The sequence below is a fragment of the Protobothrops mucrosquamatus genome, unplaced genomic scaffold (assembly GCF_001527695.2).
Source record: "Protobothrops mucrosquamatus isolate PMUCROS unplaced genomic scaffold, P.Mucros_1.0 scaffold7, whole genome shotgun sequence".
In the NCBI taxonomy this organism is placed as follows: domain Eukaryota; kingdom Metazoa; phylum Chordata; class Lepidosauria; order Squamata; family Viperidae; genus Protobothrops; species Protobothrops mucrosquamatus.
The window spans coordinates 64,189-79,417 of NW_015386394.1; the positions used below are offsets into that span (position 1 = coordinate 64,189).

A 15,229-nucleotide genomic window follows, 5' to 3' on the forward strand; every position below is an offset into this window, starting at 1 on the left:
CCTTCCAACTTTATTATTATTATTATTATTATTATTATTATTATTATTATTATTATTATTATTATTATTATTATTATTATTATTATTATTATTATTATTATTATTATTATTATTATTATTATTATTATTATTTGTTTTCAATGTCATGAATATACTATCTACTCTTCTATATCATATTAAAAGTATTGCATTCAGAAAGCAGTTTCTCTAGTTCTGAGTGAATAATAACAACTCAAAATATGAAACATTGATAGAATCCTGTTTGTACAAATCGATGAAGTTTGGTACATCCAGTTGTCTTGATCTTGATACTTGTGATACTATCAAGATCTTATCCCAATGCCTGGAGCCTGGCAGGTTCTGGACATGAAGGAAAAGCCGAAAACACATCCCAGACAACCCTGAGTAGCTTCTAGTGCCAAGGTTTCTTCATCTTTAGTTTTGAAGGAGGTTGCAGTTTCCCAGACAGAAATGGTGAGCAGAAATTGGGGTATTTCTGACTTATACAAAGTACTACTTTGCTTTGATTTGCTAATAGCTAAATTTCAGGCATAACAATATTTTCAATGCTATTTGATTTTCTTTCAACATGAAATTAGTTTTCATTGATAAACTTATTACCTGTGTGATCAGATCAAGGACATCATCACGATCTAGAATGAAGATGGCAGTATCATTGTTCACATCCTCATTTTATGGATGTTCATCTTACTGGTGATTATGAGCTCAGGAAATTATAACTTACAATGTTATTAAACACCACAGAGGGGAAGTGTTAACCAGATGCTCATTACTTCTGTTCAGTATCATGGGAGGATACTTTTCTAGATACATTACTTAATTGGCTTTTCAAATAATTGGATACTTTTAACATAGTTTTAAACTTTTAAAAGAACTATTATATTCTATTTATTTTTTTCATTTTGTTTTTAGTTATATGGAAAGCAGGCAGGCAAATAACATTGGCAAGTAGGTGATTCCAGTCAGAAATATATATATATTTATATATATATACTAGCTGTACCCGGCCACGCGTTGCTGTGGCTCAGTCTGGTTAAATGGAAAAGAAAGAAAAGAGAAAGTGCACGTTTGTAATATGTTTAATTTCACAATGCTTGTGGGTATACAATATTTTTTGTTGTTCCATTGTCTGTGCAGATATAGAGATTGTCTGGTTTGCCGATTCTAGAACATGCAACATAATTGTCCATGCATGTTTTTACCTGTCACAGGTGTGATATCTATATAATAGTAGGTATATAAAAACACACACGTATTCGAATGCAACGTTGTGTCAAAATTTCAAAGCAATCGGTAAAGAACGTTCGGAGATTTAAGATTTTGAACAAACGAACATTTACATTTTTATTTATATATATATATATATATATATATATATATATATATATATATATATATATATATATATATATATATATATATATATATATATATATATATATATATATATATATATATAAGATTGAGAGTATCTTGGCGATGTTTCGATGAGGTCCCACTCATCATCTTCAGGCTGGGGTCTTCAGCTTCGTGCTTGTGCGAGTAAAGTGTGATCGGAGCTGCCGTCTCACCTTTGCTGTCATCAAGCGATGTGATATCACCAAATTCTTACAGAAACTGAATTCATTCCATCCAGACATCCAATTTACAGCAGAAAAGGAGGACAACAACACCTTACCCTTCCTGGATGTCTTGGTCCATCGCCTTCCAGATGGCAACCTATCAACCACTGTCTATCGCAAAGCCACTCACACCGATAGAATTCTCCACTACCAAAGCAATCATCCTGTATCACATAAAATCAGCTGTTTAAGAACTTTATTCAAAAGAATCAAGACCCACTGCAGCACAGAAACAGCAAAATCTAAGGAGAAAGGATATCTTCTCAACATATGCAAACAAAATAATTACCCACCAAGTTTCATTAAACGTTGCTGCAAAGATAAGACACCACACTCAAACTACAACTAATACAACTTGGGCAACAATCCCATACATCAATGGAGTCTCAGAAGCAACCGCCAGGATCCTTGCCCCATACAATATCAACATAGCACACAAACCCAACCAAACGTTATGTTCCCAGTTGATGCGACCCAAAGAACCATTACCAACCAGTGATTTGTCTTCCATCGTATAAAAGATTAACTGCAACACATGCCAATGTAACTACATTGGAGAAACATCAAAAAGACTTAAAACCAGAATACATGAGCATATTTTGGCAGTAAGAAGACAAGAACAACGCTCCCAAGTCTGGACCCATATAGCTGAGCATGGCCACACTTTCAACTTTAAAGGAGCAGAAGTCATTGCTCATGATTCCACCAAAGGAGACTGTCTTTTAAAAGAAGCTTGGTTCTCAGACTGTCATTCTATTAACAGACACATAGACCTACTACCTCCTTACCAAACCCTAAAAAGACATTTACAAAAACATAAAATACCTAAACACTTCAACCCAACCCAATAATAACACAGAAACACCACCCCACCCACTTATCAAACCCCAAACCAACACAATAGATATCCTTTCTACAACACAATCCTTTTCATCAAACCTAAGTAAAGAATATAACTCTAACACAACCATGACAACTCACACAACCAACACACCATGTTCTGATATTCTCACACACAGAAACAGCAACCCCCCTGACCACAAAATCCAGGACACAAACATCCAAAACACAAATCCTGCAACCTCACAAGACACTTGTTATGGTTCCGGCTAATGAAACACTTCAAAGAACTTCCAGGCATTGATTTCCCTAAAAGTCTTTTATTGATTCAAAATGTCGGCACAGGCACAACGTAATTCATGCTGAGATCTAAGTTCTCTTCCTCTGAGCAGTTAAATTATCAGCATGTTCCCTCCCTAAATTAGCCGTCATATATCACATTATCCAATTAGTGTGAAGGTCAAAGGTTTCCTTCCTCTTTCTTTCCCTAACTTTACCCCCCCACACACCAGCTTCTGCTCTGTATTAACCCCAGAAATACCAGACAGTTCTGCATATTGTCAAAGCAAGAATATACAGTATTTGCAGCGTTGACATCCAGCCCCCCCTTACAAGAAGGACAGATCCGGTAAAGTAAGCAAAAACATATGTTAAGGGTTATCTTTTGGTTTGTTGGGGTGTTTCACATGAAACCTTTTGACCAATCTGTCAGCTTTCACTTCACTGGATTTCACCCAGGTGGCTTCAGACAACGGGTATCCCTTCCATTGTATTAGGTACTGCAATTTCCCTTTAAAAATTCTAGAGTCAAGAATACATTTTACTTCATAGTGGGTCTGTCCCGCGACTACGAGGGGCCCAGGTGCCTTCTTCGGAGGAGGTCTTAAAGTGGAGCCCCGATAAGGATTCAACAAGTTACAATGGAAAACTGGGTGAATTTTCCCTAAAAGTCTAGGGAGTTTTAGTTCTACTGTGACTGGGTTGATGATCCTTACTATGGGGAAAGGCCCCAAAAATTTTTGTCCCAATTTCTTGCTGGGCAATTTGAGGCGTAGATATTTAGTTGACAAATAAACCTTTTGCCCAACTTGGAATGTTCTTTGGGGAGCCCTCTTTTTATCAGCCAGCTTTTTATAGATTTCAAAAGTCTTTTTTAAAGCAATTTTTGTGTTTCTCCAAACTTCTTCCCACCCCCTCACCCACTGGTCAAGTGTCTGGGAAGCAGAGGGCAACTGAGGATATTCAGGCATTGGGTTGAACTCTCTTCCTGTGGCCACTCTGAAAGGCGTGTAGCCGGTGCTGCTGTGCACAGAATTATTGTACGCCACCTCCACAAAAGGGAGGAGATCAGTCCAGTTCGTCTGTTGGTAAGAAATGTAACATCTAAGATATTGCTCCACCATTTTGTTAGCGGCTTCTGCGGCCCCATTGATGGCCGGATGAAAAGCAGATGATAAACCTTGAGATGATCCAATTAATGTAAGGAAACTTTTCCAAAATTTCGCTGTGAACTGCACCCCCCCTGTCTGAAATTATTCGCTTAGGGGCGCCATGCAGCCGGTAGATATGTTTCAGGAACAATTTGGTCAGTCGTTGGACACATGGGAGTCCTTTGCAGGTGATGAAATTAGCCTGCTTTGAGAACAGGTCTATTACAGTCCAGATGACAGTATTTCCACTACTTTCAGGTAGGTCTACTATAAAGTCCATAGCTATTTCTTCCCATGGTTGAGAAGGGTCTGCCACGGGTTGCAGTAACCCAGGGATTTTCCCTGGGATTATTTTCATTGTGGCACATACGGTACAACTTTTTACATAGTTTTCTACATCCTTTTTCAGTCCCAGCCACCAAAATTGCCGGCGGGTGAGGTGTAGGGTTTTCAAATATCCAAAGTGTCCAGCCTGTTTAACATCGTGGCTGTGTTTGAGAGCATTAAGACAGAGCGCTTCTGGCAAATATAGCTTCCCCCCTTTGTAAGCCAAGCCATCCCTGCACGTTAGGGAGGTTTGATTATCTTTGAACCATTGGTCAGTGAGGAGCTCTTGTTTTATTTTCTTTACTCCAGGGTCATCAGGGTTAGGGACCCTGCGAGGTGTAAATTGAGTGGCAGTTTGTGGATTGGGAATAATTGCCTCATTAACCTCCTCTCGTTCGCTTTTGTATTGGGATAGCGTAACTGGGATAGCGCATCAGCTAGGAAATTCTTTCCTCCTGGTATGTACTTTAAAATGAAGTTGAAGTGGTTAAAGTACTGTGCCCACCATACCTGCTTTGGGGACAATTTGTGGGGAGTTTTCAGTGCTTCTAGATTTTTGTGATCTGTCCATACCTCAAATGGCACCTTGCTCCCTTCCAGATAGTGTCACCAGTTTAATAGCGTCCATCTAATCGCAAAGGCCTCTTTCTCCCAGATTGCCCATCTCCGCTCGCTCTCAGTAAATTTCTTAGAGGTGTAGGCACAGGGTTGCAGGATCCCATTACTGTTCTTTTGCAGTAACACAGCTCCAACTGCCACATCGCTGGTGTCGGCTTGAATCACAAAGGGTTCCCCTGGGCAGGGGTGCTTTAGGACTGGTTCAGCAGCAAATAGTCTCTTTAAATTCTCAAAAGCTGTTTGACAGCCCATTGTCCATGCTAGTGGTTGGCCCAGTCGTGGCTTCCCTCCTCCTTTGCCTGTTTTGAGTAGTTCTGTGAGAGGTAGGACAATCTCAGCAAAAGAGGGGATGAATTGACGATAAAAGTTGGCAAAACCCAGAAAACTCTGGAGCTGTTTGCGAGTCTTTGGGGGCTGCCATTCGATTATAGCTTTCACCTTGGCTGGATCCATTTCAATACCCTCGTTGGAAATTCTGTAGCCAAGATAATCTAATAGGGTTTGGTGAAATTCACATTTCAACAATTTGGCATAAAGCTTGGCATTCAATAGTTTCTTTAACACTTCTTTATGTGATCAGTCATATTCGTGCTGTATATCAGGATATCACAAGATACACCAAAACCCCTTTGTACAAGTGATCATGTTGGACCTCATTAATCAACTGCATAAATACGGCTGGGGCCCCCTGTAGTCAAAATGGCATGACTTTGAACTGATAGCTCCCCATAGCACAGTTGAAGGCAGTTTTCCACTCGTCTCCCTCTTTTATTCTCACCCGGTAGTATGCCTCTCTCAGATCTAATTTAGTGAAGATACTCCCCTTAGCCAGATGGGTTAATAAATCCTTTAGGAGGGGGAGGGGGTATTTATTTTCCACACTATGCAGAGACGAAGAGACCCATCTTTTTTCTCTTTGAACAACACAGGGGCTCCCACAGTAGATTTGGCCCATTCAATAAACCCCCTTGCTAGGTTTTTGTTCACGTATCGCTGCATCTCCTCCATTTCGAGGGGGGACATGGCATACATTCTCGGTTGTGAGAGTTTGGCTCCGGGCACCAGTTCGATAGAGCAGTCATTGGGTCTGTGAGGGGGTAGGGCATCACATTCTTTTTCACTAAAAGCCTCCTCCAGGTCCCAGTATTCCTTGGGGCTGACTGGTTCAACTGGAGGCAGTGAGGCGGCCATGTGCGCTTGCTCATTGGGTGGCCTAAGATGCCCAGTAACATCTGTTGAATCAATGGGGGGATTAGGCCCTATAGGTAGTCTCACAGTTCTCATTCCTTTCTCCCACCAGATAAACAGCTTCCATTTGTCTAACCAGGCTAGCCCTAGGATCACCGCCTCAGTCATTTTTGGAGCCACCAGGAAGCGAATAAACTCCCAGTGTGCACCTATTTCTAGGCATAAGTGCTCAGTTAATTGTGTGACAAGAGTCCCTCCCATCAGGGAGCCGTCGGCTTGCTCAAACCTCACCGGTTTGGAAAGCTGTTTTGCCCATATGCCCATTTTCATGGCAAACGGCAGACTAATAATGCAGCGGGTGCATCCGGAATCAATTAGTACGTTTAAGTCCATTTGTGCCCCAGACTTAGGGATTATAAGTTTGGCGGCCAGTGAAAAAGGCGGGATTTGTTGCCTCACCATCGGGTCGTTCTCTCCTTCATCGTCGCTGTCAAAGAAGGGTAGAGCAGGGACGGGTCCACCCGGAGTCCTGGCGTCCTCCTGTGTGGGGGGTGTAATCTGGGCGACCGGTTCCTGCGTGAGCCGGTTGGATTTTTCTCTCGTTATCCGCTGGGCAGGTTTCTTTCGCAGTGCTGGTTCTGGTCTGCTCTGCAGTTGGGGATAAGGGACTGGACAGGTGGCAGCTCGATGTCCTTCTTGTCCACACCGTAAACACTTAAAGGAAGGGCGTGTAGGTGGCCTGGGTCTCTCAGCCATTGCAGTAGTTGCAGGCTTTCGTGGGGGTGATTGCTGTCCAGGTAGCTCTGGTTGCTGCTTGGGTTCATGTGGGGGAGGCTTCTTATAGTGAGAGAGCTTAACATCTAGCTTCACAGCTGTCTGATACCACTCCTGTAGCCGATCAGGTACTTCTCGGTAGATGCAGGCCTGAGAGAGGTGATCGTCTAATCCCTCAACAAAGTAGTGAATCACGGATTGTTCGGACCACCCCTCTGTTCGGCCTGCTATCTTGCGGAACTCTCACACGTACTCCAGGGCAGGCCTCCCGGCTTGTTTTATTTTGTGAAGTTGTCCTGCTGCTTTGAGGCCAATGGATGGGTCCTCAAATCATTCTCTCAGACTTAAGAGAAAGAGGTGGGAATCTTCCAATTCGGGGGCTTGCTCGCTATATAAATTATTCAGCCATTCAGCTGCTTCTCCTTCTAGTTTGGATGCCATAACGTTGACCATGGCACCTGGGTCCGGATAGTGGCAGGCCCAGCGGTTCAAGTGAGAGCATCCTTGGTTGAGAAAAAAAAATCAGCTTCTCTGGGTCTCCATCGAAGGTTGCTTTGAAGGGTGGTGCAAACACAGGCTGCTGTGGCCCCCACTGGGGCTGTTGTTGCTGGCCCCACCCTAGTTGCTGGTTCCACAGCTGCTGGGCTCTCTGCTGCTGGCCAGCGGGGTCTGATGGTGCCCCCTGCTGCTGCAAGCTCACTGGTTGTAGCTCTCCTGGCTTTTGCATCACCCCAAGCTGCTGCAAGGCTTTTATTAGCTGTGGCAAGCTCAGTTGCTGCTGATCATCTATCTGTGGGAGGTGCCAATCTGCCCATTGCTGCAGAGTCCTCAGTCTGGGATTCCCCCCATCTTCAGGACTGCAGTCCCTGGTTCGGAAACTCAGGGTCTGATCTACGAGGGAGGGGCTGTAGGCTTCTCTCTGCAGGAATTGATTTCTGCTATTCACATCTGGGGTTTGAAATCTTTCCAGCAACTCACCCAGAACCTCGTTATCTCTGCCTTCTGCCTTTGAAGTCTTTGCTCTCAGTTGGGAGATCTGCCAAATTCTTTCCCCCTCAGCTGGCTGGGTGCCACTCCACTGATTTGTATTTGTCGGCCAAAGTTCATCTTCCAATGGCATGCTGTCTTCAAGTAACCTCCCTTTTTCCCTGAATCTTTACCAACTCCTCTCAAGCTTAGAGGCAGTGGACGGAGTTCAGGACCCCAGGTCATTTGAAAAGAATTTGAGATCTCAGCATGTTGTTATGGTTTCGACTAATGAAACACTTCAAAGAACTTCCAGGCATTGATTTCCCTAAAAGTCTTTTATTGATTCAAAATGTCAGCACAGGCACAACGGAATTCATGCTGAGATCTAAGTTCTCTTCCTCTGAGCAGTTAAATTATCAGCATGTTCCCTCCCTAAATTAGCCGTCATATATCACATTATCCAATTAGTGTGAAGGTCAAAGGTTTCCTTCCTCTTTCTTTCCCTAACTTTACCCCCCACACACCCTCTTCTGCTCTGTATTAACCCCAGAAATACCAGACAGTTCTGCATATTGTCAAAGCAAGAATATACAGTATTTGCAGCGTTGACAACACTCACACACAACAAAACATACACACACAACACCTAAGTAACAACAGAATATTAAGACCAAGACCAAAACTCCCCCCTGCAATGAAATATGACTTATCACATTCAAAGGAACAAAACATTACAGCCCAATTCCCAAACACCAGAAAACCACCCACAACTAATAAGCATAACAAACGACCACACACAAACATTCCAAACGACTGTACCCAAAGGAACACACACACACACAGTAACCCTACACCAAAGAAACTATACAATCCAAGAGGCTGGCTCTTTTAATAGAGACGATTTCACAGCTTCCTAAAAAGGGGGAGCGAGGACAGGCAAATCATTCACATGCCCCATGAGGGCATCTGCTTTCTCTTCCTACAGATCCAATCCTGCAGCTCCTGCACACGATAGAGCGAAACGAACCCCCAAGCTGCACCTCATGGAAGGAATCCAGCTGGCACAAGACTGAGCGTGAAGCCCTAAGAACCTCGCACCGAACAGCTAATAGGCGTGCTGGATCTATGCGCCAAACAGCTGACTAGCGCTGTTTGGCGCGTAGTTTGAAAATGGTCTTGAGACTGACTGCTTTATGCCTTTAAGAGCTTCTTAAGCATGCTATGTGCACATGCCTCACTACAACCGTTGTTGAACTGTTATGTAAATTTATGTGCTTACTCCACCCTTCTCATTTAGCCCTTTGGTCTGATGATGTTAACAGGCTGTTAACGAAAGCTCAGCAATTAATTAAAAAAAGCCTTTTACCTTACATCCCAGAGCTCTTTATTTTTATCTGTTTGACTTTATATATATATATATACACACACACACACACAAAGTTTTTCAGACAGACCGGTCTGATTGATTATACCTTGGCATTTTGACTTCTATACTGCAGTTCTACTTTTTTATAATCTCTTTTGCCTTGCAGACCCCCAACTAGGGGCATTAAGCAGGCTCAAGTCGCAACTGTGATACATTACAAATTCAGATTTTTTGCTGACAAAAAGTTAAAGATTTAAGTGGAAGATTAGTATAGCTATTTCGGACTCATTAGTCCTCATCAGCTAGCCACACCCTTTATGGGATTAGAACCTGGGCAGTCTACATGCTAGGCAGTTGTATTAACCACCAGACCACAGGCTCTCCTCCCCTCTTTGTCAGCCGAGTCAAGGGAGTATATATAGAAAGTTTTTCAGACAGACTGGTCTGATTGATTACACCTTGGCATTTTGACTGCTATACTGCAGTGTGTGGCTAGCTGATGAGGACTAATGAGTCCAAAATAGCTATACTAGTCTCCCACTTAAATCTTTAACTCTTTGTCAGCAAAAAGAAATCTGTATATATACACACAGTAATATAATATTTTCATGGTTGGGTTATATTTATCTTCCAATATCCCTTGGAATTTTTCTTGAAAATCATCTGGTTAAACAACATTCTTAGCTCAGGATCCACTTGGCAGATCTTGGCATATGACCATACAGCCTCTGAAGACTCCATTGTAGGCAAACTCACCACTTTATGTAATAGTCTGTTTTATTGAATGACATCTTGTCCAACCAGAAAGTTCCTGCTGATCTCTATCCTATATTGATAATATCTAGTTATCCTTGTAGATTTTTTAAAAATTATTCATTTATTCATTTAGGACTCCATTACAATTAATCCAACATTTAGTGATTTACATAATAGAAAACAGATTCAAAATTTCCAAGATAGGCTAGAAATACATATAAAACCTTTGTTAAAATGAAATAATAACAAAAGAAAAATGAAAAGGTGGCCTTAAAAAGGTATGAAAGCTTTCCAGAACAGTGCCATCCTCAATATCTTCTTAAATGTATTCAAGAATGGTGCCAGCTTCGTCTCTACCAGAAGATTTTTTCAGAGTTTTAACTCAGTTGCTCTATTCCTGCCTCTTGAGACATTACAGTATGAAGCTGCCCCTCTTCTTTGTGACAGACCCTCAGATATTTATAGAATGGTTTTGTATTTCCCCTCAGTCAATTTTTCTATAGGCTAAACAGACTAAATTCTTTAGTTATTCCTTGTAGGCCATGGTTTCCAAAGTCTTCACCATGTTAGTAGCCCTCTTCTGAATTTTCTCCAATGTATCACTGTCTTTTTGGAACATTGGACACCATAGTCTGGTGGGATCCAGCAATTGCAGAGTATGTTCTTGTTAATAAACTCCAAATTATTAATTAAATTTTAATAATTAAATAATTAATTTTAATTATGTTTACTTAATTGCGATATAAATACAGAATTGTATTTTAAAGACCCACTTCTAGACCCATATTGAGACTTACATAAGTGGACTGAGATATACAAAGTATCTGATAAGAAATAGTTTAAGATTTTGACATTCCAGGAGGAAGAGGAGGAGGAGGTGGAGGAGGAGAAGTTAATAGTATTGGTAGTTTAGCGCCAATTTTTTTTTTTTTTTAAATAAAGGTTTCTGATAGAGAAACTCATTGAACATTTATTAAGGAAATGAAGTGAAGGATGATTTCATGTAATTATTTCCCAACTAGTAATCAAGACATGATTCTAACAAAAAATAATTGGGAAATAATCCTAAATCATTTGTTATTAACAATTAGTCAAAAGATTTAACAATAAGATAAAAAGGAATGTTGTTTGAAGGTTATGACCAATAATGTACTACAGTGGGGAAGTGTTAGTTAGTAGATAGATTTATATATAGTATAGGGTTGAGTGGGAATGATTGGTTTAGAATCTTTAATCCAGATTCTATGTCTGAGAACTAGAATTGTCAGACTCCTATTTTTTAGTCTAATGCTTTCAACTACTAAACTTGTTCTTTTGTCTTTTTCTATGTTTTTCTTTCTCTTTCTAAGAATCACTTCAGAATAACAGAGTTTGAAGGTCTTCTAGTCTAACCTTCAACTCAAGCAGGAAATCTATAGCATTTCAGACAAGTGGCTGTCTAGTCTTTTCTTAAAAGCCTCCAGTGATGGAACAATCACAACTTCTGAAGACAAGCCATCAGTTAATTGTTCTCACTGTTAAGAAATGTGTCCTTAGTTCTAGATTGCTTCTCTCCTTGATTAATTTCCATCCATTGCTTCTTCTTTTGCTTTGTGGTGCTTTAGATTAGAAAATAGGTTGACTCTCTCATATTCATTGCATATTAGAACACTGCTAATGTATCATGTCCTTCTTTTTTTCCTAAACTAGACATACCAATTCCTGCAACTGTTCTTCATATGTTTTAGCCTCCAGCCCTCTAATTACTTTTGTTGTTTTTTTCTGCACTTTTTCCAGAGTCTTAACATTTTTTAATAATATATTTTTACAATAGGGTGACACATTGCACAGTGGTATAGCAATAGCAATAGCACTCAGACTTATATAATGCTTCATAGTGCTTTACAGTCTTTTCTAAGCAGTTTACAGAATCAGCATATTGCCCTTAATAATAATCTGTGTCCCCATTCTTGAAGGGATGAAAGGCTGAGTCAACCTTGAGCCAGTCAGAATCAAACTCTTGGCATTGAGTTAGCCTGCAATACTGCATTCTAAGCACTGTACCACTATGATGTAGAGAAGCAATGGTAAAATTCGTGTTTGAATATAGATAACATTAAATAATAAAAATATAAAAATATTACATTATATACATAAATATAATAATGGTTGAGAACTTCCATATACAGTATTAGAAAATGTGAAGAAGAAAACATATATTTCCAATTTCTATACTACCAGACTCTCTACTACTATGATAAAACAATATTCATTTTCATTTCCTATACATTATCTTCCAATAGTTGACCTACTATTCTAAATAACACAATTAGCTACAAAGTGAAAAGGAAAAGAGTTTTTAAAACAAAATTAAAATACCATTTAAGTACCTTTTCTAATGCTATATAACCGTATTTGTTCAGAACGGTATTTGGATTCATAAAAATACTTCTATTTCTGCTGACCAATAGTCTTCCCATGTTCTGAACAATTAAATGAATTTTTCCTGTCTGATATTTATTGTACCACTTGGTATGATTCTGGACATCAAATCATAATCTCATTGGAAGTACTTTGTCAGACATCAGTGAAAGTAGTCCTATAATTCATTTTAATGCAAAATGCATTTTAATAATTTATAATGTATTGCAACATAATATATTTGAATAATGTAACACTTCCAGACTTTATTTGAAAAGCTTTTTTATATACATTTTAAAAATGAATCACATATTTAATCTTTTTTTCATCCTCCACTATGTCCTCCTACAGTTTTCCTCCCTTTTTTTACATAAGCAACTTTCCTCTGACTTCCTATGAAATTAAATTAAATTTCCTGCAGATATTATTTCTTAGGGCATCTTTGACTTCCTTATTTCTCAGACTGTATATAAAGGGGTTAAGCAGAGGAGGCAAAACTGTGTATAACAAAGAGGAGGTTTTTTGCATCTCCATCCTAATTGCAGCCTTTGGTGTCATATATACAATAATTAGAGATCCATAGAAAACAGAAACTACAATCAAGTGAGAAGAACAGGTAGAAAAAGCCTTTTGCCTCCCAGTAGTAGAGGGAATGCTTAAGATGGCAATAATAATATAAATGTAAGATGCAAGTGTCAGAAGAAAAGGAGGAAATGTGAATACAGAAGCCACCAGGAAGCTCAAAATTTGCACTATACTAATATCACTGCAGGAGAGTCTTAGAATAGGAAAATATTCACAGAAGTAATGATCAATCTCATTGGAGTTACAGAAATTTAACTGCAACATCAAAATGAGGAGTACCGTCAAAGCCACAAATCCATTGATCCAAGACACAGCTACTAGTTGTATACATGTCCAGCTTTTCATGATGATTGCATAATGTAATGGTTTACAGATTGCTAAATATCTATCATAAGACATCACACAGAGTAAACAGCATTCTGAAGATACCAATGAACCAAAGAAATAGAGTTGTGTAAAACAGCTGTTGAAGGAAATACTCCTGTTCCCAGTCAAGAGAGCTGAAATCATCCTTGGAAATATATTTGAACTGTAGCAAGCCTCCAGAAAAGAGAGGTTCCCCAGAAAAAAATACATGGGGCTTTTAAGATGTGGATCCAGGACAATCAGCAGAAGAACAAGAATGTTTCCCATTATGGTCACAATGTAAATCATTAAAAAAGTCAGGAAAAAAAGAACCTGCAGTTCAGAGAATTCTTGAAACCCCAGCAAGATAAATTCTTTTATCTTCGTATGGTTTTTGACCATGATAGATATGGGAACAAGTCCTGAAAGAATGGGAAATACAGTTAAAGGGGAAATAGGTAAATATATATATAGGAAGATGAAATTTAGCTAAATTGATGCCCTCTTTAAAGCAAAATGTTTATAAGCAGATAATTTTACTTTGATCTTAAATATTTTCTGTTTAAAGAAACAATTTAATAATTGAGGTCACTACCCAAGAGACCGAGATAAAAATTATAGCTTATTTTTTTAGCACCCATAGGATCACTGTTTAGGTAAAATGCACTAGTGAACAGTTATATGCATCAGCAATTTCTGCAAATCAGCCTGCACACAGATATCTTTTTTTGTTATTTTCAGATACATCTCAATCAATATTGAAAAAAATATCTCTTAATACATGCAAACAAGTAAACATATAAAATTGAAACAAGAGTTTATAATTATTGTTTCTGGTTTTAAGGTAAATAGTAATAAGACTAAAATATTACCGAAAAATATGTCTATGAGGGATAAAGATATCTTAGTTAAGTTGACAGGTTTTGAAATAGTGAAAAAGGTAAAATATTTGGGAGTTTACATTACAGCTTCTAATGTTAAGTTGTATAAAAATAATTATGAGACATTATGGGTAAAAGTGTAAAAGGATTTAAATGATTGGAAAAAATTACAATTATCTCTGCTGGGGAGAATCTCAGCAGTAAAAATGAATATTCTTCCAAAGTTTCTTTTTTTGTTTCAAATGATACCTATTTTGAAAAAAACATGCTAACTTGGAGGATTGGCCAAAGGGGATTAATAAGTTTATATGGGCGGGCAAGAAGCCAAGAGTTAAGTTCAAGATTATACAAGATGCACGGGAAAGAGGAGGACTTAAGGCGCCGAATTTAACATTGTATTATGATGCGGTGGCTTTAACATTGATTAGTGATTGGCTTAAGAAATAGAAATATACTTTCCCTTGAGGGATGGGATTTATTATTTGGTTGGCATGCATATTTAATTTATGATAAAAAAGTAGACCTAGTTTTTAAAGCTCATATTTTAAGAAGTGCTCTATTAAGAGTCTGGAAGAAATATTATTATAGATTAAATTGTAAAATTCCCATTTGGGCGATTCCAGGACAGGTGATAGAGGGGGTATCTAGAGGAGTTAACTTGGATAAAATTTCCTATAAGGAATTACTTAGTTTGGTAGGACAAGATTGGCAAATTAAATCTTTAGTGGATTTGAAACAAGAAAATATGGTATATTCTTGGTTTTATTATAATCAATTGTTAATGAGGTGGAGCTTGGATCAAAAAGTTGGTATTACTTTGCAGGATGTAAACTTGATCAAACAGATTAAAGATCAATCTCGAGCCCACATAAAGAGAATTTATGATGCTTTGATAGAATTGGATTCAAAAACGGAATTGGTTAAAGATTGTATGATAAAATGGGCTCAAAATATTCAAGAACCGATTTCATTGGATACATGGGAAACAATTTGGGTTAGAAATGTGAAATTTACTCAAGCTCAAAATTTAAGAGAAAATTTTTATAAAATGTTTTATAGGTGGCATTTGGATCCTCAAAAATTGTCGTGCATGTATCCTAATTTACA

General features: G+C 38.8%; 1 protein-coding gene across 1 annotated transcript; it reads right to left on the reverse strand.

The window, feature by feature from the left end:
- Positions 1–12,704: 12,704 nt before the first annotated feature.
- On the reverse strand, positions 12,705–13,643 carry LOC107282308 (olfactory receptor 2AP1-like). The gene has a single exon (XM_015810080.1). The coding sequence runs from the start codon at positions 13,641–13,643 to the stop codon at positions 12,705–12,707; it is 939 nt and encodes a 312-aa protein (XP_015665566.1).
- Between the last annotated feature and the right edge of the window lie 1,586 nt (positions 13,644–15,229).